The sequence below is a fragment of the Elephas maximus genome, chromosome 11 (assembly GCF_024166365.1).
Source record: "Elephas maximus indicus isolate mEleMax1 chromosome 11, mEleMax1 primary haplotype, whole genome shotgun sequence".
NCBI lineage: Eukaryota > Metazoa > Chordata > Mammalia > Proboscidea > Elephantidae > Elephas > Elephas maximus.
Window position 1 is genome coordinate 101,995,435 of NC_064829.1, and position 26,168 is coordinate 102,021,602.

Genomic DNA, 26,168 nt, shown 5'->3' on the forward strand with positions numbered 1-26,168 from the left:
GCAAGCCCCCAGCTGGGGCATGCAGATACAAGAGCGGGGGAGGAGACAAAGTGGAGGGATGTGTCCTCTTCTGGGACTGACGGCCCTGCCTGGGGCAGCCTGGATCCTGGCACCCTGACTCCACCTGCCCAAGCCAGGCCTGGTCCATACTGTGGTTCTGTACAAGCAGTTGGCCAGGGCCAGAGGCTGGTGCGTGCAGATGGGCAGCAGTGGGGGTCCTGGGTCTGCTGCTTCACTTGTTCAGTCCTCAAAGGGGTCCAGGTCAAAGGGCAGGTCCCTGTGGCAGCAGCTTCCAGCCAGCCCCAGGGTGGTCTGCACACAGCTCAGGGCCCGACTGCCCCGCCTGTTCAGATCCTTGGCGGTGCTGCCACTGAGGTCTCCAGAAGGTGATGTGGGGAATCTGGCTGTGTTCAAGGCCAAACGCCACCCCGTCAGAGAGAAGAGCGGTGCTCCATGTACCCCAGCCCCAGGGCTCACAGTGTGTGTTCGGCTTGAAGCTGGGAGGGCAGCAGTGGCTGCATCGGGGACTGGGGGGTAGGTGGAGGCGACTGGGGTGGGGACGGCTGACTGGTGACAGGTGTGGAGGTGAGGAAAGGAACGGTGGCAGGCACGGCAGAGGGGGAGCTGGGCGTGGCGCCAGGGGGCTCGCTGATGGGCCGATTGTAGAAGAAGAAGGGGCACTGCTGGATAAAGAGTTCAATGATTGTCTGGTAGGTGCGCGTGGCTGTGAGGGCGTCCATGGTGCTGAAGTCGGGGCGCATCAGGGTGGGCCAGAAGCAGATGGAGAGGTTCTCACTCGTCATGAGATTCACCTTGTTGTTGTGACTGACTCTGCAGGAACACCAAATGCCCGGTCAGTGCGCCCCAGGGCAGGCCCCACCCAAGTGTGCTCACTGTCACCCCACTGCCCCGGCTGTTTTCCTCTGCCCCAAGGATCCTGCCCTAACCAGCACCTGGCCTAGGAGGCCTCCAGAAACACTGGGGATGGGCCGACGGGCTCAGTTGTGCCTGCCCAGACCCCACGTGGGGACGGTATGCTCTGGCCGTGTAGGCTGTCCCCCAGCCGGAGCTCTGTGCAGTGTCCCTGTCTGGATGGTAAGAGAGTCTGCCTTGCAAACCAGCCTAGCCTTTGCCTCTGTACATCTGGGAAATGCTCAGCTCAACAGGCTCTGCCTGCAGCACCTCCGCAGACTCCACGGAGGTGGCTTTCCGCCCAGCACGCCTGCCTGGCACAGCGCCCTGTCACACGGCGATGGGACACACTAATACCGGACAGATGACACTGGCAGGCTCTTAGGCTTTTCTGGTTCAGGGGCAGATTCTGGAAGCATCCCTGCCAACCAGGGGATCTGAGCCCATCTGTTAGCTTTGGGGATTACAGGAGGGTCACGGACTCTAGAGACTGTCCCCCTACCCCCACTGAGTGCTGGGGACCCAGCAAGGCCAAGTGCATGGCCTGCTGCAAAAGGGCTTCCACACACTGGGCCACGTGGCTGCTCAGCAGCAGGACCCAACTCCCGTGAGGCCAGAGCTGAGGTGCTCCCCATGGGGGACCCCTGATTCCTCCCCGACAGGCCCTGACTCAGCCAGCTCACAGCTCTTCAATGACCGTGGCTGTCGAGCTGATGCTCGGAGGAGAAAAGCCCAATGAGAAAATCCTGCCACGTACTTGTTGAGGTGAGAGATGACATATTTGAAGACTTCGTGGTTTTCCTTTGGAAATTTCTTCAGTACCTCCTTTAGGGCATGTAACTTCTGCTCCCGGTCATTAATTTCTGAGGAGAGAAAAAACCAAAGACTGTCATGGCCAAGGCTGGCGGGCACCTTGTGGCTCAAAGCAGACGAGGTGCACTGGTGAGCCCAGTGGACTGGGGGCCGCCTGAACACGTGCTCTGTGCTGGGCCTTCTCTGAGGGCCAGCCAGGCCTCGCAGGCAAGGTCATCCCACTCTGTCCCCAAAAGCCTGTACACAGGCCACAGATCTGGCGGTGGTGAGGGCCCCAATCCAGGCCCACCTCTGGGTCCCAGGCCCTGCTGAAGGGGAGCACTGTGTGCTGGGCGCTTCCGGGCCCCCACTACCGAGATGAGTGATCCAGAGCGACTCCTCCATAAAGAACACCATTCTTCGCTCATCCGGTTGCCCTTGGAGACAGGATCCCAATGCAGAAAGCCGGCCTGCTTCCTGACCAGACGGGTGAGTGTGGCCACCCACCCCCCCACCCAGCAGACTGTCTAGGGAGGGAGTTGTCACAAGACCAGGGCTCTGTCCTTTTCCTAGAGACACAGGGACGCTGCACACGTCTCCCCGATGGAGGGGCTGGTGGAACGGGGGAGATTTTTGTGTAGCTCATCAAAGGCCCTATGCACCCGCCTCCCCCACTGCCACCCACGCTCTGACCATCGTGGAATCCTAATGGGCTGGTGGCAGTGGAAGTGAGCTAATGCCAACCAAGAGCTGAGACACGCCAGGGCTGGTCCAGCTAGGCCTCCCTGACCTGTGAGGCAGGGGCTGTGATCACCCCCATTTCAAGGACAAGAACCTAAAGCCCAGAGGCTAACTTAATTGCCTGAAGTCACAGGGCTAACAAGCTGCAGAGCTGGGAACCAGGCCCTGTCCGCTGGGCTGCAGAGCCTGAGCTTCGGCCACTGTGTGCCTCAGGGGCCTGGCTGCCTTGGCCAGGAAAGCCAGCCTGGGCTGCTGAGGCAAACGACATGCAGAGCCACCTGGGGGTCAGCAGTGGGCCACAAGAGATTCCTCTGAGCATGGCAGGATATTCCTGTAGCAACAACTTGGAACTGAAGGCTATCTCCAGGACTCCGGGGCTCAAAAGACCACAGGCGGAACCAAAAATATCCCCAAAGTCTTCTTCAAACCAAACAATAGTTTAGCTTAACTAGTAAATAATGTGTGCCTTGAGCATTGTGCTCTTTCAAGAACTATCTATAGGGGATCAAATTGACCACAGCAACTCGAAAGGTTAGACAGGAACCTTAGAGGCCAGTGAGTTTATGTTAATAGGGGAGGAGCAACTCGGAAATGGAGGGTGAGAGCGGTTACACAATTCACAGAATGTAATACGTCGCTCAACTATGCGTGCAGAAATAGGTGAACCTGTGTATGTTCTGCTATGTAGATTCTCAACAACAAATTAACAAAGTAGACCCCAGACGGGAAGGATGAAGGGAGAGCATTTGCCTCAAACTGAGTGCGTGGGGAGGGGGCATGTTAAAAAAGACAATGGTCTCTGACCACTTTGGAGGCGGGCATGCACCTGGACAATTCTGAGACCATGCCTGGAGGTTCATGGACTCCCCAAGCCCATGTATGTTTTAGCAAGCCCCTGGCCTCCGAGTTCAGAGCCTCTGCAGAAGGTGAAGTGCCTGGAGGGCCCAGTCTGGGGAGCTGCCCTCGGAACCTGGCCTGGGCTGGGGAGGGTGAGGCTGGGAGTAGAAGGCGAGTGGTGGCTCTGAGCACAAACCCCAGCACAAGTGGACCCAGGTAAGAGTCCTGTCTTGGACACCAACCAGCTGTGTGACTGTGGGCAAGTGACACGTCTCTGTGTCAGTCTGCCTGCCTGTGATGGGCTGGCAGCAGTGGTGCCCTCAGTGAGATTATGCTGTGAAGCAGAGAGCTCAGGCCGACACAAAGTCAGTCCCACTACCCAGGGGCCCAGGGGGGAGGTAGAGAGCCACCCTGTAGGCTAAGGAGCACGAAAGCAGGCGGGCTTTTTTGGACTTCAGAGTGTGACTTGGTAAACATTTGGGAACATTTGTCTGTTAGAAAATAACTAAAAAACCATAGGAACTAATTATGTGTGGTCTTTAGGAGCTCCATTTGTTTTGAGCCTAAGATTTGTTTCCAAGGTTCACCCTCAGACATGTGGGGGCAGCGGTGGTTCAGTGGTAGAATCCTCACCTTCCGTGCGGGTGGCTCACGTTCAATTCCAGGTCAACAGACCTCATGCGCAGCCACCACCAGTCTGTCAGTGGAGGCCTGCATGTTACTACGGTGCTGAACAGGTTTCAGCAGAGCTTCCAGACTAAGACAGGCTAGGAAGAAAGGCTTGTCATCTATTTCTGAAAACCCTATGGGGATGGCAACGGTTTTATCTGCAACTGATCATGTGGATGGTGCAGGACCAGGCAGGTTTTGTTCCACGGTGCACAGGGTCGCCATAAGTCAGGACCGACTGGATGCAGCAGCAACGACAACCTCAAAGGCACCACCCATGCTGTTATACTTCAACTAAAAGTTTACTTAAAAAAAAAAAAAAAGGACAAACTCTTGCTGCAGGGAGGATGCGAGGTTCTAGTGAAAAGCACGTGGACGGCTCGAAGTGTCACTTAATAAAACAATCATGCCCCTTCCAGATGCAAGCTCATCACAGGTCTCCGTGAGTGCCTGCACGACACAAACACAGCTGTGTTTGTTTTAATCAGGCCCTCCTCCAGCACAGCACCTTCACACTGGGAGTGCCTTACCCCATCCTCCTGGCTGGAGTGGGAGGGGCTGCCAGGGCCAGTGGCAGCAGGGGACAGCCCTGTCCTAACTCCTGAGCAGCAAGGTCAACGGGTTCCTTCCTTCCTTCCTTGGGGGCAGGGGAGTTTCAGAGCCTGCACTGATAATAACTCGTGGACTGCCCCCACGTGGCATTCCACTAAGGTGCCCAATAAGGGTCTCTGCGGTCAGTCTCCTTGCACTTCTCTCCCTTTCTCAGCCTGGCTGGTTGGCTGGGAGCTGTGATGCTGAGCAGCATCAAGGGCTTAGGAGGAAGCAGAGGAGGGAGGACATCAAGGAGAGCAACGGAGTGGTCCCAGGGCAGAGCTGGGCCCCAAACTCAAAACCAAAACCTCAGTCAGTCCAGCCGACGTCCTTTTGACCTGAGCTCACTCAGGGCTTCCCTCCAAGCAAAGCTGAGCCCAGCTCTGTGCTGAGAGACCTGAGCCCAGGCTAACGCTGGCAGCCTCTTTACAACAGTAACGACACCTGTGATTCCTTGCACCTGGACAGTGCCAGAATGCTGGCAGAACAACTTCACAGTTGACCTTTGTGCAGCCCTCACTACAAGCCTACCCCATTTGCCGGATGAGAAAACCCACTCGAGAGGCAAAGCCAGGGCCACAAGCTGGAGAGGAGTAAGGCGGGGACCAGACCCCAGGCCTGGCTCCTAGCTGCCTGTCGCACATCACCTCCTCTACCAGGCTGCAGAGGCCTCTCCAAATCCTCATAAATGTGAGCAAGAACAAGCGGTAAGACTTCTTGGAAGCTGGGTTGACGTATGAGCGTGAGATGATGTGGGGCCAACAGAGCCTTTTCTTGGTCTTTTGAGATGCTGGCCCTAGCTGAAGCCACAGCTTGGGTGTTGCCCCCACCCCATGAAGCCCTCAACCTTGCTCCTTCCTCCCTGGCCTTTTCTGCCTTTCTGGCCCAGTGGGCTCCATTCTGTCTGGAGGACAACTTAAATGTGCATCACAGAGGACAGATCCTGCTCCCTTGTGGGGTGACCTGGGTGAGCTGTGTCCCCTCTCAGGTCCTAACACCACCTCCCTCAAGGTGACTGTGGGAGTGAAATGCGATCAGCTGTGTATATCAATGCCCAGTAGAGAGCCCAGCCCGACATGTTACGAGCACACCATAACTGGGAGCTACTGTGATTGTTATTCTCTCTGGAATCTCCTACATATCATCCCATGAGTCGAAGAAACATGAAAAAAAAAGTTGCTGTGGCGTCAACTCTGACTCATGGCGCCCCCATGTGTGTCAGAGTAGAACTTCCCTCCACAGGGTTCTCAATGGCTGATCTTTCAGAAGCAGATTGCCAGGCTTTTCTTCTGAGGCACCTCCAGGCAGACTCAAAACCCCAACCTTTTGGTTAACAGCTGAGCATGTTAACTCTCTGCACTACCCAGGGACTCCAACAAGAACACAACTGGTGAATAATCACACAAATCTTTACTCTGTGGGCACATTTTAGCAATGTTCAATATTATAAATTCTGGAGCTACCAAAACAATCCGATAATGACCTTGGTATTTGTTGTGATGGGATTTGAAACTAGTTCCAAGCGCTGAACACACACGGACACAAAAGCTCTTAGGTATTAAGTGAAAAGTGCTGGACAAGTTGACGCTGCCATGGAAACCCACCAAGGCTGGGGATCTTCCTTTCATTGTGTCCCTGAACACTAACTTTTGCCTGACTTTTTTCTGTGGCTTGATTAAAGCCATCTCCCGACACCCACAGTCCACTTCATTCAGCAGCTCTGGCCACCGCGAGAGGTCAGCGCTGTGTCAGCGACATCCACCCCTCTCCCCTTTCTTCCAGGTTCAAGGCGATGCGGCCCCGCTGACTGGCGTGGGCACAGGAAAGACACAATGGGAAGAGGAAGCGGAAAACTTCCACCCTTTTCCAGGCAGCAGCTGCAGTAGCAGCAAGAAGCTACCTCCTCAGCTGTGAAAGCGGGCGGAAGCTGCGATAGGAAGGGCAGCTGATTCCCTATCAATAACACCTCCCTCCCCTGCCCCCTCCGCATTCCAAAAACAAAAATATGCTCTGTCAGCTGCTCCCCTAGAAACAATGGGATTCAGCTGGGTGCAGGGATGCTCTACGCCTCTAGATGGCACCAGGTCAAGACAAATGTTGACAGGAATCCCTGGGCGGCCAGCAAGCTGGGTACCAGTCCACACCTTCCTCTCTTCCTAAATCCTGCTCGGAGGCAGGCTTGGTTGACAGAAATGGCTCCAGATAGAGATTTCCTCTGCATTTCACATCTGGGCCAGCCTGGAGCTTGTTGAAGACGGGACTGCAGGGAGAACCTCTCTCGGTTACAGGGCGAATGGAGAAGCCAGCACTGTCCCCACGCCTAACCCATCTGGAGAAACCCCGACTCCCATCTCCAGAAAGCAGCCAGGGAAGGAGGCCGGGCAACCAAGGACCATCTCAGCAGGAACATGTGCTCCTGGCCTTCCCTGGTGGCTGCGAGAAAATTAGGAGCTGTGAACAATTTCAACCAGCGAAGGCCGTGTGGCCAGATCAAAGCAAAGGTGGTGCCCAGGTGGTGGAAGGTGCTCAGTCGGATAGCACCGCACAGATCTGGGCCTCTGCTGCCCTTCATGGTCACCAGGAATCTGTGGCCTGGGACCCAAAGCTGAGCTTCTCTGTCACTTTGCTCTGTTTTTCACTCAGGCTATCAGCCTTGTTGTGAGTCAACTATGTTGCTGAAAGCTCCTTCCTTTGAATGTGGCAGTGACAAGATGAGCCTTAGGCCCTGTGGTCTAAGGGACGCCCCCTGCCTTCCTTCCCAGATCTCTGCACAGCTGTGCTCTCTGGGTGACTGGCAAGGGCACTCCCTTCTGCAGCTGTGCAGCAACGGCTGCTTCTGGGGTTCTTGGTTCACAAGGGGTGCCAAGTAGAAAGGCTGTCTTCAGCTAAAAAAGGTAGTAAGTGCTCAGAGTGGTCACTCCCCTCATTCTGGCAGACAAAGGGCTCATGAGAGAGGCAGGCGGGGTGGAAATAGCTGGGATGGCACACAAACGGAGCTGTGAACACCAGAGGTGGCAAACGTGCTGCAGCCCCCAGGGGGCCCCGGGGCCAGTGCCACTGGAGCTGCCCTACCCCCAGAAGCTGCCTTCTAATAATCCAAGAAGCTGGACTATATGAAGAAGAACATGGCATCAAGATTGGAGGAAGACTCATTAACAACCTACGATACGCAGATGATACAACCTTGCTTGCTGAAAGTAAAGAGGGCTTGAAGTACTTACGGATGAAGATTAAAGACTACAGCTTTTGGTGTGGATTACACCTCAACATGAAGAAAACAGTATCTTCACAAATGAACCAATAAGCAACATCATGATAAATGGAAAAAAGGTTGAAGTTGTCAAGGATTTCATTTTAATTGGATCCACAATCAACATCCATGGAAGCAGCAGTCAAGAAATCAAACTACGCATTGCACTGGGCAAACCCGCTGCAAAAGATCTCTTTCAAGTGTTAAAAAGCAAAGGTTTCACTACTAAGACGCGCCTGACCTAAGCCATGGTATTTTCAAAAGCTGGACAATGAATAAGGAAGGCCTAAGAAGAACTGACACCTTTTAATTACGGTTTTGGTGAGGAATATTGAATATACCATGGACTACCAAAAGAATGAGCAAATCTGTCTTAGAAAAAGTACACCCAGAATGCTCCTTAGAGGCGAGGATGGCGAGACTTTGTCTCACATACTTCTTCGGACACATTATCAGGAGGGATCAGTCCCTGGAGAAGGATATTACACTTGGTAGAGTAGAGGGTCAGCAAAGAAGAGGAAGATGCTCAACAAGATGGACTGACACAGTGGCTGCCAACAATGGGCTCAAACCTAACAACGATCATGAAGATGGTGTAAGACTAAGCAGCGTTTCGTCCCGTTGTACCCAGGGTGGCTATGAGTCGCAACTGATTCCATAGCACCTAAGAACAACAAGAGCTTTCAGGCCCCAGGCCAAGCTGTTGGACCCCTTACATGGAAGAAGGAGAAGAGGGGTGAGTAAGAAGTGGGGAAAGGAAAGCATCTCCTACTACTTGACAGGCTTACAGTCCAGTCTCTGCCACTTTCCTACACTGAGTCCTACTATATAAATCCAAGTAGGAAGAGTAACAACAGCAGGAAGCCAAGGATCAGGAGATGTTCTGTCAGGCACGGTTAGGTTCACCGTCAACAAGGAGATGAGGAGGGATGTGAAGCCAAGTCTGAAGCACCAAAACCATGCTCTTACCTAACGTAGTTGTTGGGGGAAACTGAAAGTTCCTTGCTGTGACCCTCAGGTAAGCACCTCTGGGCTACTAAGGCAGGGCCCAATCTGCAAGTCCCTTTGGCGTCATGCCTTTGTCCTTCACCTTGCAGCTCCAGGAGTTGGTGTCAGCTCCCTGAGGGCAGGAAGCCAGTAGGACACGTGCTCCTGCTGCTGTGTCCCTCTCCCTGTTAGCCCAACTCCGAGTGGGTCTTAAGTGCTGGGGGGTGGAATGGGGTGGGGGGCATGTGGTATACGTGGGGTCGGCCAGTACTCACTGTGTGCCTCCACCAAGTCGATCTGCATGCTGTATGGGACCAGGGGGTCTGGCAGTTCTGAGAAAAAACTCTTCATGGCACCAGCCACGGTGTTCACGGTGAAGTCCTTCTCTGCCAAGTCCAGGTTGTGGTCTGAAAGGAAGGTGGGAGTGTGAGGCCAGGCCAATCTAAGCTGGACAGAGGCAAGAGGAGAACTCAGGGCTTGGGGGCAGTCGAGAAGCCTTGAGGGCCCTGGGATGCTGCCCAGGCAGGCCTGGCACCTGGGCAGGGCCTTGGGATTACCACAAATTGAGAGCAGATTGCAGCCCTGGATGCTGTCAGACAGTCCTGAGAATCCTAGACACACCCTGACACCTGTGTCTCCTGCCAAGACCACGGGGCCAGGCCTCCACTGCCCTTTGGGAGGGCAGGTGTAGCACCCTCACCCTGTTCATTGGTGTCACCTAGCCCCCGTTGTCTGGCTTTGATGTGGGGTTACCTCTTCCTCACTCCCTTCCCCAACAGGGGAAAATAATGGAGGCTTTCCTAAAGGGCCACCTCACTTTTTACGATGGATTACACAAAAGGTATGCACAATCTTGACTTTGGCCTCCATCCCTGTCCCTTCATGGTGGCAGAGTAACAGGTTCTTCTTTTCTCCCTCTGCCTCCCCTGACCTCGGTCTCTTACTTTTCTTTACATACTTGATTGTACTCCTGGCTATTAAGAAATTATTAGTCTATGTCCATTTTTGGAGGATAAATGGCTTGAGAGATTCTTGTGCACCCAGGCGTGTGGCTCTCCCCTCATTCCACCTCACGCGTCCTACAGCACAAGGTTAACAGGGGTTCCTGCTGCTCTCGTGTGGTTCTCCTCCCCTCACTGGGGGGCTCCACGCTGCTGGCCAGCTGAGGCTGACTTCAGTCTGGCAAGAGTTTCTGGCCCCCATGGGTGCCTGGGTGTGTGTAAGCCCCTGAATGTGCACTAGTAACTGGTTAACGGCATTGTCCTGCAGGCCCTCAAGTGCTGCCTGGCTCCTGACTGGCTTTGACTAGTGCTTGTTGCTCCCTCGCTTGTGCTCTCTCTCAGTCACTCTGGGACAAAGAACTAAGTTTGGCTTTTTGTCATTGGTTTTTGCATAGTCTGAGAAATTAAGGTGCTCTTTGTCTTTCTAGAACAGTCATGCCAAACTTTAGACAAATGTAAATAAATGGGGCTACACAGGCTCTACCCCGTGACAGGCCTCAAGACGGCCTGATGCAGTCATGCATATTTGTTGCAGTCTCAATGACTAGAGGACTCTGGACCTTGAAGTGCTCTTTTGGGGGCTTCTGGGATTGATGAGAACATCCATCCTGGGCAAAATGGGAGGGACCCCTGCCAGACCTTGCCTGATGTGTCTCTATGCTTGTACTCTTTCTGGTTATAATAAACAGTAACTGTAAGTATGGGCAACAGTCTCTGTGTTTCTTTGTGTCATTCTAGGAATTACTGAACCCACCAGGGCTGTGAGGGCCAGCAGAGAGGCTGGCGTTTGCCTATTTGGCAGGGGCTGGAAGGACGAAGTCCTAACTTGTGGAAATTCAACTCTGGGTGGATCAGAGAGAAAGTGCCACGTGGGTGATTGGCATCAGAACGATAAAATGGGAAGTAGGCATATGAGTTATCTTCACATTTTGGAAATTAGCCTTCTGTTGGCTATTATTCACGCAGTCCCCGAGCCAGCACCTTTGGCTTTGGGTCTGTGGGTGGCAGCCCTCTCACCGGGCTTCCCCGTCTGTTCTGTGTGGTGTCTGCTGTGACTTCTGGCTCTGGCTCCAGACACCAAGTCCAAGGGACCTACCTTGATCAAACTGTCTCTGGAGACTCTCCATCTCTGACTTGTTCCCGCTGACACGATAGATGCCTTCGGTGCTCAGTCCTGAGGAGAAACAAGCAGTTGTCTTAGTAGCAGGAACTGGAGAGCGGAGAATAAAGAGGACTGGATTCTAGGGAAAGCCCGGGAGATTCCGCCAGGCCCCTCCCAAGAGACAGAACAGGGGTAGGCTCTTTTTACCTTTATTTTTCTAGATGCTTCAACCCACCTTCCCCAAATTTTCTTTTTCACTTAAATTTAAAATACTTGTTTTTTGGTAAAAATTAAAATAATAATATAAAGATAAATCAGCTCAAGGTAACTTTTGTCCACATTTTGATGTATACTCTTTATCATTTTTTTTTTAAACAAAATGGAGGTAATACTATGTTTTAAACCTGCCCTTTACACTTAAAGTATGTTGTGACCTTATATCTAAACATTAAATATTCTTTTACAGCATGATTTTAGAGACATCCAAATATACAATAACTTTAAAAAGAAAGTTCTGTTGTTAACCATCTAAGTTGTTTCAAGTTTTCACTGTTAGAAAAACCAGCAAAACCAAACCTGCTGCTGTCAAGTTGATGCTGACTCACAGTGACCCTATAGGACATGGCGGAAATGCCCCATGGGGCTTGCACGGAACAGCTGGTGGATTCAAACTGCCAACCTTTTGGTTAGAAGCTGAACTCTTAATCACTGCACCACCAGGGCTCCACTTCACCGTTAGAAACAACCCTCAATTTATTTATTACATATTTTAGGTAACTAGTTTAACAGATTCTTGAAAACGTGTGTTTCTAACTTTGTGAATTTCCTGATTCACTTTTTAAATTCATTTTTCTATAGGTGTGGTTCTTTTCATTTTGTCCTTGAAAGAGGTCTCTGAATATTAAGGAATGACCATTTTAACTATTTTTATTATCTGCCTTCTAATTTGTGTACTGAATTTTTTGAAGTTCATAACTCAGAAATTTCAGGTTTTCAAGACCAACCATTTTGTTTATGATGTCTTCCTTTGTTTTTATGCTTAGGGCAGCTTTCTCTAATCCTAGACAAGATAGTTTTTGTTTTTTATTTTCTTTCTTGTTTTATGTATTTATTTTTAAAAAATTTAACTCTGTGATCATTCTGGAACTTATTCTGGTGTACAGTGGGATATAAGGAAAACAACTAAAGGTAAAAATAAAGTAAATAAGTAAGACAGGAATTCCCCAGGGGAAACCACACCCCCCCCACCCCCACCCAAGGAAGGAAAGTCCATTACCGCATCAGCAATATCATCGGTCTAAAGAAAGGGAGGAGCCCTGGTGACGCAGTAGTTAAGAGCTGGGCTGCTAACCGCAAGGTCGGCGGTTCAAATCCACCAGCTGCTCCGTGGAAATCCTATGGGGCAGCTCTAACTCTGTTCTGTAGGGTTGCTATGAGTTGGAATTGACTCGATGGTACATAACAACAACAAAGGAAAGGCAGGAGCCCTGGTGGTGCAGTGGTTATGTGCCCGGCTGCTCCCGCAAAGATTACAGCCTCGGAAACCCTACAGGGCAGTTCTACTCTGTCCTATAGGGTCTCTATGAGTCAGAATCGACTCAACAGCAATGAAGGGAAAGAGCCCTGGTGGCACAATGGTTAAGTGCTTGGACGCTAACTGACAGGTGGGCGGTTTGAACCCACCAGTGGCTCCACTCTGCGAGAGCAAAGACCTGGTGATCTACTCCTGTAAAGACTGCAGCCTAGGAAACTCTATCATAAAGGGCCACTATGAGCTGAAATCTAACAACAACAAAGGAAGGGGAAGTCGTGATGAAAACCAGGATGGGGTCTAATGGCCAAACCAACCCTGGGCCACCTCTGATGCCTATGGTTTCAAGCAACTCTTGGCAGTTGAAGGGGAACCAGGGAGGCGTCCTGGGTGCCACCAATGAACACAAGAAGGCGGCACGGACGACGGGGAGAGGCCTGGGCCTGAACTCAATTAGGAGGGAGGTTCCAGAGAGCTAGCATCCAGCTGTCAGTGCTGCCTGGGGAGTGGCACCCATCAGGCTAGAGAAGAGCAGTCTGCCCGCCTGTTCTGGGGCCTCAGACTGGTGGCAGGTGAACCCTGAGGAACACTGAAGCAAAAACCATCAATTCCTTGTCTTAAAAGCTGTTAATTGCACATAGGACTTTCACCCCAGAGAAAATGGAGTTAATGGCCAGCCCAGAGGGCTTGCTACCATGTGGTGCCCAGCTACAAAGAGGCAGCCATCGCTGTACTCCCGGCAGTGGGAAGGCTGACACTCTTCTAACCTGAGGCTCCTGGTGCCCCCAGCTCTCTGGCCACTTCTCCCCCCTTGGAGCTAACATTTCCTGAGGGATCATTGCATCACACACTGGATAGGCCCTTCCACACTTCCACACATTCACTCAATTATTTAGCAAATGAATGATGATGCTGTTTACTCTTCAAGACCTCTGGTCAGGAGCTACTGATAAGCAAAGCAAGGTTTAGGAAGCCCAAGTACCTGATAGAAGGAGGTGGGCCTGTCTGATTCCGGAGCTTCCTCTTCCGTCTCCATGCTGTTCCAGAAGACATGCCCAGCCCAGGCTTAGGCGGCTCAACATTAACCCACCAAGATGGGTCCAGACTGAAGTCTTTCCCCATGAAGCAACGCCACACAGGAGGCAACTGATGGCCCTCAGCATTCTGGGTGGCGTCTGAGATGGCACCTCCCTTATTCTGTTAACTCCAGAGGGATAGGCCCTGTTCACCACCCCTAGTTAGCAATTTTGCAATAGCCTCTTTCCTCAGTGCCTTTTCTGAACTGTTCCCAGACACATGTGAACGCTCAACCTGGCTCGTCTCTCAGGTAACATAGATCACGTGCTTATGCTGCACAGAACGGCTTCGAGAAACCATCATGTTCTGGCAGGTGCTGGGTATGCAGCAGAAGACTCAAATCTTTACTCCCTTGACGCAAAAAGCAACTCTTTTCCAAGGACTCTTCCCTTTCCCTGAGTATCGGCCCTCTCTAATGCGGAGAAACCGATGACACTAATGGCAGGGCTGAAAACTGCTCAGCAGCCTGGCTTTATCAACAGTGAAGGATCTGGGAGCCTCAGGCCATCCATCATCTGACACCCTAACCCAGGTGCAGACAGGATTCCTCTGCATTGTCCCCCAATGAAGAAGCACTGGTGGCACAGTGGTCAAGTGCTCGGCTCCGAACTGCAAGGTCAGAGGTTTGAACCCACCAGCCGCTCTGCAGTCTGCTCCCATAAAGATGACAGCCTTGGAAACCCTATGGGGCAGTTCTGCTCTGGCAATGAGTCAGAGTGGATTCCACGGCAACAGGCTAATGGGTCTCCTGAAGGCCACCTAGCCCAGCATCAGGGGGCTGAAAACGAGTTGTCTGCAAGCAATCAGGGGTGCGGCCTGCGGAAACCTGATGAGATGGATGCCCACAAAATGGAAGCGTGTGAAAGGGAGCACGAGGCCAGCTCCTGAGCACCAATTAATCGCCAAGCTAGTATTTCCTGTAATCTGGACACAGGGTTTATTTTACGGAACCCCATTTTAAATGGCAATTCTGTTGCTGTCCTACCCAACACGGCGGCATAGTTTAGGAAAGGTATCATTTGCTTGCCCAGCACAATCCATCACAGCCACTAATTACACACCAACTCAAAAACAAAACCGAAAGCCCAAGAGCAGCCTGCATCCTCAGGGAGCAGAGGGCGGGCCTCCCAGGTGAGAACAGGACACCTGGCGGCAGGGGCAGCTGGCCGAGCAGGCAGGGTGGGGTCCTGGGGCGGTCCACCACAGGGGCACCCATGGGCCTGCCTGCTCAAACTCTGCGGAGGACTCGGGATCAAGCCTGCCAGCAGAAAGCAGCAAGCGTCCTTACCAACAGCGATCCCTGCCATGCCCCAGGCCTCCAGCCGAGACAGCCACGACTGCATCTCAGAGAGTGCCCCTGAGTACTGGAAACCTCCAAGGCTGACCACCATGGCAGGGCTCGGCTACCCGCCTTGTGCCTGGCTTGCTTGCTTTTTATCTTTTTTTTTTTTTAAAGCCCTACTGATTTCAGATCTCTTCTGTTAAAATTAATTTTTGGAACTAGAACAAGAAAAAAGTTCTGGATGCTACCTTCAAATAGCCTAACTGCCATGTAGAACAGTTTTGTTCTCAATGGCTCTAGGGAACAGAACTATGACTAAGAATGAAAATTACAGGATGGCAAATAGTCTCTCAATATATAAAATGACCGTTACTAGCTACGTCTGCCATTCATTGGAATGGGCTAGAGTTTTGAACTCTCTTCTCACCAGATATCCACCTGTTTGGGATGCTGTTTAAAAAGATTAGTATTTGGTCTAGCAAGATAGCTGACAACAACGATGATGATAAAGCACTTACTGAATGTTTACAATATGTGAGGCACACCATGCTAAATGCTTACCAAGTAATTTTACTTTAAAAAACCAAACCTGTTGCTGTTGAGTTGATTTCAACTCATAGCGACCCTAAAGGACAGAGGAGAACTGCCTCATGGGGATTCCAAGGAGTGGCTAGCGGATTCAAACTGCCAACCTTTTAGTTAGCAGCTGAGTTCTTAACCACTGAGGAACCAGGGCTCCATTTTTACATTAGTTCTCATGATAACCCCTTAAGACAGGCTATGAGTAACCCCATTTTACAGATGTAAATGCTGAGGTTGACAGGTAAAAGTGACACACACAAGGTCAGACAGGAGTTGCACAGACGTGATTTGACCCCATCTGATTCTAGAGCCTGTGTTCTTTCACTGTTGTTGTTAGGTGCCTTTGAGTCAATTCCAACTGAAAGTGACCTTATGCACAACAGAACGAAAAGTTGCCGGGTCCTGCGCCATCCTCACAATCGTTGCTATGTTTGAGATCACTGTCACAGTCACTGTGTCAATCCACCTCATTGAGGGGTCTTCCTCTTTTTTGCTGACCCTCTACTTTACCAAGCATGATGTCCTCCTCCAGGGATTAGTCCCTCTTGACAACATGGCCAAAGTAAGTGAGACAAAGTCTTGCCGTCCTTGCTTCTACGGACGGCTATGAGTTGGAACTGACTTGACGGCAAAGGGTTCTTTTACTACTATGTTCTAAATCACTAGCTCTCGAATCAAAACTGAGCCTGCATCAGAATCACCTGGAGGGCTTGTTAGTATAATTCAGCTGGCAGGGCTCTACCCTCCCGGAGTTCTGGATTCAGTCTGTCTGGAGTGGGGCCCAAGAATCTGCATTTTAAGCATGTTTCCAGGTGATGCTAGTCGGGGACCCATACTTTAAGAACCCCCATTTCAGGAGACAGCCCAGGCTTCTAAGGGCTCTCTGACTCCCAAATTCCATGATTCAATGAAATCTGCGAGGGATACGGCAGGAAAAATGGACACCAGCTACTTTAGGAACAAGGCATTCCCAACAGGATTAGAAGGAGCTGCCTGTAAGGAGTGGGGCTGGGGTGGGAGCGGGCCAGAAAGTGCTCCTTCTCACAGGCAAGCCCTAGCGCATTACTTAAAATTTGTGATGGCCGTGTATGACTTTCGTATAGATTTTTAAAAATTGTAAAGGAAAAAAATCAAAGATGCCTTATTCTTCCTCTCAGTGACTATTTTCTGAGCACCACAGGGCAGGTAAGCGCCTTCACAGAGCTTTCAGTCTTGGTCTCCAAAAACTACTAGTTGACATCAGAAGGCTGGATGGCCCAGTGATGTGTGCCAGTGCCGCACTCCTTGAAGGCTGAGAACTGGCACATTCTGCCCCTTTGGCTTCTCCATCAGTGCTGCCGCTGCTGACCTAAGCTCCTGAGAGATGCCCTCGACCTTGGCAGGCAGTCCCTCGGAAGCTGGGAGGGTGACCTGCAGGAGCTTGGAAACCAGGGGGAAATCATCTCCTGCCCTGCTATGTGAAAATGTGGCTGAGGTTCTTACTCCCAGATCCCAGGCAACCACCTCTCCACCCAGCGTTCCTGCCCAGAAGCCTCTGTCTCCCCGTGGCTGCCCTGGGTCAGGCTTTGCCTGTGCTTTCGCTCAGGGCTCAGTTCCTCCTGAGTTTCCTTTCTAGCAGCAAATCAAGACTTCCTCCAAGACAAACGCTGATTTGCTTATTTTTTACTTTCTATATTTAGTTATAAAAACTCAGCACTTTTGTCCTTTAAAAAAATCTTAACTGGTGCTGTTAGTGCTCTCACACACCCTGCACCAGACAGGGCTTAGCTACGGGACAATTTCTGTCAACTGCCTTTCGGGAGACAGAAAATGCTTCTAAAAGACCACTGCCCTCCCTCTTTCATTACCAAGAGGTAAGTCTAAGGCAGCTAAGTCACAAGGCCAGAGGTGTTCTGTGAACTCAGGGAGAGAAGGAAACCAGGGCTGCGAACTGGTTCTTCCCACTTCAGTCATGCCCAAGGAAGTGACACCAGAACAGACTTGAATTTTAAAAACTGGGTGAACTGGAATGATAACTGGAATGAGAAAAATTCAAGTCAAAGCTCTGCTAGAAAATTAACGTCCCTCTTAGAAAACAGGGACAGCATATGTGTTGCACAGCAACCAAATTTCTTTTCTGGTCAGGTTTTGAGCAGAGTCAGAAACAGTGGTGCCCTGCTCAAAGATGGTAGCTGATGGGTCCACTATCACTCTCCTCAGCCCTGGAGATAATCCAATCTCACGCATCAGGCTTCTGAAAGGGCTCACTACACCTCTTTTGGGTCTCCCATTCCAGGGCTTTGACCCGTAATTTTTCCTGTTCTCGTAGAGGGTCAGTGAAAAAGAAGACGACCCTCAATGAGATGGATTGACACAGTGGCTGCAACAACGGGCTCAAGCATAATAATGACTATGAGAATGGCACAGGACTGGGCAGTGTTTCCATCTGCTGTACACAGAGTTGCTATGATTTGGAACTGACTCGAGGGCACCTAACAACAACACTTATCATTCTGGATCACCCACATTGTAAAAATTCAGGTCTCTTCTGGTTTCACTTGTTGGCCATGACAGAACTGGTGCAAACTGGTTTGAAGTCCTGAAGGAAATACCTTTGAGCATAAAGTTCAAATTGTCTTGAAGAGGAGGGACCTCTCTGGAAGAGTCAGAAGCCCTCCTCCTTCTGGAATAATGCCCATAGTGCACCTCCAGACGGGATTCTCTCCTGTCTGAAGACCATATCGCAGCATCTCCACCCTCCATGGAAGAGGACAGGGCTGGGGGTAGGACAGCGCTCAGGTCACCATCACAAGTACCTTCCTAGCCCTGAGGCCTGGGCAACCTCTCCATGCCTCCCCATTTTCTTCTCTGTACCACAGAGCTTCCGCAGTAGCTATTAGCCTAAAGATCTATGTGGAGAGCAGGCTGGCAAGTGGATGGGAGCCTGGCTTTGGCTGTTGGGGAGACATGGGTGCAAATCCTGCTCTGTTATCTCCCAACTGGTCACTGGATTAACATCTACCTTCTTATCCTGCTGTGAGGAATACATGAGATAACCCATTCAAGGCCTGTCCCATGATGCCTTACACTAGATCTTTCTTTTGTCCACGCTCTTCACAAGCCTCCACAGCTTACCTGCCTGTAGGCATGGCCTGTTCTGACTCGGCCAAGGCAAGCCGGTCAGCAGAAGCATGTTTAGAAAATACGCATGGGTTTGGGCACCCGAGTGACCTCAGTTCCAGTCCTGAGTCTAGCTCACAGCTAACTGGGGGACAGAGGACACATCACATCATTTCCCAGAGGCTTACGCTCCGCATCAAAAACGCGGTGACAATATCACTAATGACACAGTCGAGACGTTGTGAGGATTAGGTGAAATGACATGCATAAAAGCAAACAGTGCCACAAATGGCTAGCACACTGAAATAATAATGATAATATTAAAAAATGATAGAATAATAATCACAGTTAACATTTGCAGAGGGCCTGCTATGTGCCAGACACTCTTCTAAGCTCTTCTCAAGAATTGTCACAGTGAATCTTTCCAATAATTTCTTGAGGTAAACATTATTTTTATTCTCATTTTACAGACAAGGAAATGGAGGCTCCAAGAGGCTATGCCACTTGCCCAAGGCTGCAGAGGGTAAGTGGTGGAGCCAGGGTTTGCATGGGTTCGCTTGAGTCTCTGACGATCGTTGTGCCTCGACATTATGCTCCACCACCTCCTCCCTGAAATCTTATGTCAGATATATGTGAACGCCAGGGTCATCATGATCGAGGAGGGTTTTCCCTCCTCACTAGTCATTCCCACTCACAGCTTCACGCACATGCCACTCAGTTTTCTCCTCTGGCAGTGGAAGATAAGCAGGCCCAACCAGAGAAACACTTGACTCCTCTCCACCCAGAAGGCAGCTAATGGAAGCTGCTTTCCTTGCTTTATTCTGAGAAGGAAGTTCTACTGTTGATAACACTAAAGCGTCCCCACCAGATTCCTCTGCTGCCTTCCTGCTTTGGATGCGCTTGGAATGACTTCCTGGCATTTCTATTCCTTGAACACTAGGGCCACCTTGGCCCCCTGCCCCCCTTTGTTAGCTGTCTTCATGGGTATTTCCCTGTCAGTCAGAATCTGCTCCTGGCAATGCCAGGCCTCCTTTCTCCCAGGACAGAAGGCCACTGTAAGGCACTACGATGACAGTCTTGCCGGCTGTGAGCCCCACCATGAGGCTTTATGAATTCCCAGCGAGCCTCAGCCATGCCACAAACCCCGGCAGAGGAGGGAGGAACAAGCGATTCGGGGGAGGGGAGGGAGATGCCAATCTCACACCACGTCTGTGGCATCATATGGCTCTGGCAGCTGGCTAAGCCTTGAAAGCTGCCAATGTATTTACTGTCATTCACTGTGAAGCAGGGTTTCTGGACCTTGCCCTGAGCTAAACCAGGGGCCTGGTTTTCCCTTGACATTTGAGAAAATGCACATCCCTACTAGAGTGTTTAAGAAATCACATTGGCAAAGGGAACTCAGCCAGCCTAGGCTGATACTCTGCTGTCAGGGCAGCCCCGGGTGGAGGGGAGAGGAGCGTGTACCCACAGTCGAAGTGAGCAGCCCGTTCTGCAGAACAGGAGTGAACCAGGAGCAGCTGGGAGACCCCTCCTGCCAAGAATGTGAGCTGTCCGTTGCGCTGAAGTGCGACTTTGTCAGCACACCCAGGCAAACCCCTGGCACGGGTAATGGCAGTGTGGCTTTGAGCAGAGCTAGTGCCACTACAGGGAGGCACCTCTTGGGCTAGACAAAGCTACCAACAAAGAAACAGTGCCAGTGAGCACCTAGGTGCAATGGTCACTACCACCACCGCCGCCTCCACAATCATGACTAATGTCACCACACCTCCTCCACCACCCCCCCACCATCATCCCTACCACCCTCGCCCCCCCCACCCCAAACCACAGGCATGCAACGCCAACCACCCCTTCCACAGCAGGCTCCCTAGTGGAAAAGCCCTTTGAGGTGGTAGGTAGGTTCTTCCCAAGCATTAATGAGGGCAGAGGTTAACTTCCTTCAGGTTCCTGATTCCCAATGAACCATGAAAAGGAAGCAAAGATGTCACCAATCATAGCCCTGGGCCATTCCTTCCCAGGACTCTCTTCCCTAACTGAGAAACAGCACTTCTCCTAAGTCAGAAGCCTATAATTGGCAGAAAAATGCGATCCTCGCCTGCCAACAATTTTTTTGTGCTGCACCTAGGATAAAATGCAAACTTTCTCAGCGTGGCCTGGTGCGCTGGCATTACCAGGCTCTCTGAGCCTGTACCCTGCCCGCCCCACAAGACACCTCCAATAAGGCTGGCCTTTCCGGTTACAGCACCCGCTTCCTCCCTGTTCCTGCTCTGGGCCTTTCTAGCAGTTGTTCTTCCTACTTCTACTTCTATTCTTTGGCTGGCTAGCCGTCACTCCTGTCCAGAGGTGGTCCCTGTTACAATAAGAAGTGCTTCCATCTACATGGCATGCACGCGACGGGTCAGGTGCTGTGCTGAACATTTTACGTGTAGCACCACCTCATTAAACTCTCACTGCCACCCTGTGAGCTGTAGACGGTGATTCTTCCTGTTTTACAAAGGAGGAAACTGAGTCACCCAGCAAACAAATGGCAGGGCTGGTACTTGAACCCAGGCAGTCTGACTCCAGAGCCTGGCTTAGCACCACACTCCACTCCACTGCCTTCATACTTTTCCTGGGATGCGTTGAGCAAAACTAGAAAGTCACCGTGGAATTGTGCAGACCTGGGGCCTAGGAGAACAGGCAGAAGGAATAAATGACTGAGAATAAAAATGTGGGCTTTGCCCCTGGCTGCAGAGGGAGGTTATTGTTGTTAGGTGCTGTCCAACTCATAACCACCCCATGTGACAGACTAGAGCTGCCTCATTGGGTTTTCTAGGTTTTAATCGGGAGAAGCCCTGGTGGTGCAGCGGTTAAGCGCTTGGTTGCTAACTGGAAGGTCAGTGGTTCAAATTCATCAGGCTCTCCATGGGAGAAAGATGTGCCAGTCTGCTTCTGTAAAGATTACAGCCTTGGAAACCCCATGGGGAAGCTCTACTCTGTCCTATAGGCTCGCTCTGAGTCAGAATCGACTTGACAACAACAGGTTTTAAGGGTTTTGGTTTTTTAATCTTTATGGGAGCAGATCACCAAGTCTTTTTCCTGTGGAGCCCCTGGGTGGGTTTGAACTGCTGACCTTGGGTTAGCAGCCGAATACTTAACGGTTGTACCACCTGGATTCCTTAGAGAGGGAGAATGTGGACTGAGTTAGCAAGCTCTCCACAGCCTCAAGCCCCCCCGCGCCCCTACAGCCCTTCAGGAGCAGCTGCTTTAGCACCAGTCATATCTGTTCCTACCTTCCCTTCCGGACCTGCTGAGGTTCCCCTTTCCCCACAAAGTCTTCCCTGACTCCCCGGCCTCACTAGGTCAGTCATCTGCTGCTCTACATCTGTCTGGTCTCCAGGCTGGGGTTGTGACTTCGGCAGTGCAGGGCAATGGTTTGGCTTTGGCTGGGGTCCCCCACCAGAGAGCTATGCCCCTTCACAGAAACAAGGCAATCCTTGTTAGTGGCTGACAGGCCCTTTTTACCCAAGGTTCTGGACTCAAGGAACGAGTTAGCTGGGGCTCAATCTTTCTAGCTTCCTAGACTGGCCTCTGTGGGTCTTGGACATTTTTATGGCAAGTCTAACATGAAGAAGAGAGGTCACTTCAAATAGCTTTACTGCCTGTGGTGGAACAAACAGGAAAAAACTGCAGGCCAGAAAAACAGACCAGTTCAAGCTGTGGGTGGGGGCTCTGATTCCCCAGCTAAACATTTACTAGCTGCCTGCCCATGAGCAAGGAACTTCACCTCAGTGTCCACATCTGAAAAATGGGGACATGAATAGCCCCTATGTCTCAGATCTGTCTACAAGGCACCAGGCACCAGGCGTGGCCCACAGTAAGCACTCGATAAATGTTACGGGGGCGGCGGTGGTGGCCCACTGTCATCAGTATAGCATCGTCAGGGCCTGCAGGGCTTCCACCTCCTTCTACCTGTAAAACTGGAGTGTGACACCCCATAAGCAAGGCAATACAGGGTGTGCGCGTGCGCATGTGTCTGTCTGTGTGAAAGAGAAAGACAGACAGACAGAGAGAGGATGAGCAGGAGCGAGGGGCAAAGCAGCTCTCCTTCAATGGCAGGCAGAGAGGAATTACTTCTACAAAGGGCCCAGAGGGCGGTGTGCCGAAAGGTGGCTCCTGCCCCTTCCTGTGTTTCCTGTCGGGCAAACATGTCCCCTCATCCCTCAGGGCTGCCTGTCTGAACTCATCTCCAAGGAAAGGAGCAGGCAAGAGCAGCTGGAACAGCCGGCCAGGCAGGCCTGTCAGAACCGTCCTGGGCATGGGGCTTTGGTGAAACAAACTCTTCTCCTCTCTAGCTACGGGCTCTCCAGGCAGCCTGCCAGGGCGCTGCTCTGACCTGGCACTGGGTCCTGCCGAGTCACAAGCTAAGTGAACTCTGCTTATCTGGGACAAGCCAGTGCTGGCTAACTAACTCGCCTGCCTTTACGGCAATGTGCAATTTTTGGAATGCCAGCGACTCATGCTTAGCTTACAAGCCAGCTGAAAAACTAGAGGGTGGGGAGGAATGGGCACATGGCGGGTACTCAAAAAGAAGGGGAGAGAGCTTGGTTTTAAAACTATTTGGATTATGGGAAAGCAACTCACTAACAAACCTAGAATTATAGGGGTAGGGAGAGATTAAGTAACATAGAACCCCCATAAAACTCACAGCACATGAAACTGTATACCTCATATTTGAGCACTTTATTTTCAATTCAAAGCAGTACAAACATGGCAATTACTCACAGAAAGCCTGTTGGTGTATTCAAGCTGTAACTGCACCTATTAAACTGTTATAGTGATAGATGGGAATATCCATACTGAAGTTAGCTGCCTTCTCGGAAAGACAGAGTTATAGCAATCCAGGCTTTCTGACTGCAGGTAAAGAGCGGCCTGAATGTTACAGCTCCCAGCATGCCAAAGCTCTCAACCATCGCTCTAGACAGCGGTGGTGATGAAGGTGGACAGAAACATGGCGGCTACTTTTGGGTAGCTGTGTCCCAAGTGGGAAGGAGCGTAGTAAAATTTGGCCTCTGTTTAGCCCAATGCTATATAAAGTGTACAGCTCCGAAGCCCTGAAGCACAGAAGACAGGGCTGGAATGAGGCCCTTCCCATTCTGACCGGCTGGGAGCGGCCCCTGCCCAAAAGGACTCTGGGACTTCTGTTCCCTCTCTTGTAAAAAGGGATTAGTGTTACTTTGAGTTTAGTATCATCCTCCAGCTCCTGGGGGATTATTAGCTAATCAACTGCATACGGTGCTCTACAAAGAACGAGCCCACATGAACACAGGGCTCTCACTGTGCTTCGAGAGCACTTGGTCCTGGCCACCAGGCTCAGGCTGGGCCCTCACAAGGGCCGGGCAGCTAGAAATGACAAGGGCACTTGGTAAGGGGGAGCAGAGTCTGCTGTTGTTTGGCCTGACCATTTCTCCCTGAGTTGCCAGGGCCCCACATGATCTGTCTTCAAATGCCTCCTGTGAAGGAGGGCAATATGGCCAAGTGGGGCAAAGCCCTGGGTTTGAATCCCAGCTCCTGCCTTCATCTTTCTGAACCCCATTTTCCTAATCAGGAAGTTGGTGATTACGCCTACCTCGCAGGGTTGCTATGAGGATTAAGTGGAATTTGTGGAAACACTCAGCACAGGGCCCGGCAGCGTCAGCTCCAAACGGGCATTCTCTCTTTCAACGTGCACGACTGTGCTGCAAGGGAGATAACGTTTTACCTTCATTTTACAGTCAAGGAAACTGAGGCTAAGAGAAGTTGAGGAACTTGCCTAGGGTCCCCTGCTATGCTGCCTACAGACCTTTCTTGGGTGTCTCTCCCATGACAGGTTTGGACTGCCTGAAAGGTCTAAACAAAGGGTATCTCCCAACTGGATTAGGCAGCCCTACAGTTCACCAATAGCTGTAGGAAATCAGCTCAAGAAAGAGTTGGCCTTTTGTCCTGCTGTCTCTCAGTTAGCAAGTCAAAAATATTTGCATATTATTCCAGACACTCGGCAGCCATTTTCCATTTACTGGTTTGATGAGGTTTTCTGAGGGCAGTTCCAGGAAAGACTGGGTTGGTATTTTCTGCAGAATTGTGCACCAACCATCTAAAGTGTTCTCTAAACACCAGGTATCCATCTCTCAGGATCACTGTATAAAACTCAAGTGGGACAGATATGTGAGTCAGGTCACCTCTCTGTGAGGGAGGACAAGACAGCAAGGGAGACATCAGACTCAGGCACCCCAAGGTAAGATCTTGGAAATAAAGTCAGAGGGCAACAAGTTTCCACATTAAAACAGTTTTGTTCATTGCCATCACTGCTGTTTGTGGCCTGTGTATAAGTGATTAGGACTGTCCATTTTGGAAAGGATCCGATGAGGGGGCACATAGTAAAGCGGGAGGTTGATCATAACCTATTCTGGACCGTTGGGGTCTCTGAGATCATGGGGAAGCTGTAAGGTCTCGTGTCCTGGAGTGTTCTGAAGAGAAAACTAGTTGGTCTAGGCACAACTGACTCAATGCTATTCATCTTTTAAGTCCTAACAACTCTGCTTCCCAGCCCTCGCTGCTCTCTTGCAAGCTCTAAGTGGTTTCACACTCAATTGTTCTTTACTTTTGTTGGATCATAAACTCGTGAAGGACAAGAAGTGTCATTGTACTTGCTCACTCAGTAGCATATGGTAGGTAGCCAACACATGCAGGGATGCACACTGGTCTTTAGCTGTTTGTGGGGAGGAGATTCCCCTCACTTTGATAACTTGACGAAAGCTGTAGATTCTGCCCTGTCCATACAATGTGTGCATACACACAAATGTACATGCATACACAATCTGCACTGGTTTTCAGAGGTTCACAGACCTCCAGAAGACCATTCATAGTCCTTGACTAACCATTCCTAAAAAACATCTACGGTACACCTGCTTGCACAGTCCTTCAAAGTCATAGACGGCAGGGGTTTGAGAACCTGGTTTTCCCTATGTCACTTGCTCTACGTGGCAATGGGTCCCTCACATAATATTTAAGCAATTCCACAGATGGCCCTTGTGGTGGCAGCACCCCACAGCACTCAAAGGTGAAATGTAATTTGTATGAAATGTATTGCCAAAGGAAAGAGCTTGGGCCTAGACAGGGAAAACTGGACAGATTCTAGCCAATAAGAGACCTCTTGAGAGTGGAGGGAAGGAGTGTACTATCTCATTAGGGGGGAGAACAATTAGGAGTCTATAGCAAGGTGTGTATAAATTTTTGTATGAGAGACTGGCTTAATTTGTAAACTTTCACTTAAAGCATCAAAAAAAAAAAAAAAAAAAGACCTCTTGAGTGGTCAGTCCCCAAGAATTCATCCTGCACCTCATGACTTCATTTCTATCTGCCAGGTGGTGGCAAAGAAGAGACAGTCGCTGCCCTCAAGTTCCTCACAGGTGAGTGGGGTAAAGAACCAACTACTGGCAAAGACCAGGCAGAGGGATGGGTTGACCTCAGAGTTAGGCAGAGGAGCCTCTCCTGGCTCTCCCTGCACCGACACCTTAGCTAGCCTTGGGCACGTGGCAAGGGGAGTACGGAGGCGGTGTTACGGCAAAGTCCTGAAAATGGAGAGGACAGGCAGAAAAATCACCATGGATAGAAACTCAGAGGCAGAATCCAGACCAGGAGTACTTGTGGTAGACAGATTCAACAATGGCATGCACAGATGTCCTTCCGAGGGCTGCTTC

At 50.9% G+C, this 26,168-nt stretch overlaps 1 protein-coding gene across 1 annotated transcript in view; it reads right to left on the reverse strand.

Annotated features, from left to right (window-relative positions):
- Positions 1-376: 376 nt before the first annotated feature.
- ARHGAP35 (Rho GTPase activating protein 35) overlaps positions 377-26,168 on the reverse strand; it is a 137,202-nt gene continuing 111,410 nt past the window's right edge. The window contains exons 4-7 of the mRNA XM_049899807.1: positions 10,877-10,954; positions 9,055-9,186; positions 1,670-1,775; positions 377-831 (exon numbers count right to left, since the gene is read on the reverse strand). Of these exons, the coding sequence (XP_049755764.1) occupies positions 474-831; positions 1,670-1,775; positions 9,055-9,186; positions 10,877-10,954 (674 nt within the window). The 3' untranslated portion in view covers positions 377-473. The remainder of the gene's footprint in view (positions 832-1,669; positions 1,776-9,054; positions 9,187-10,876; positions 10,955-26,168) is intronic.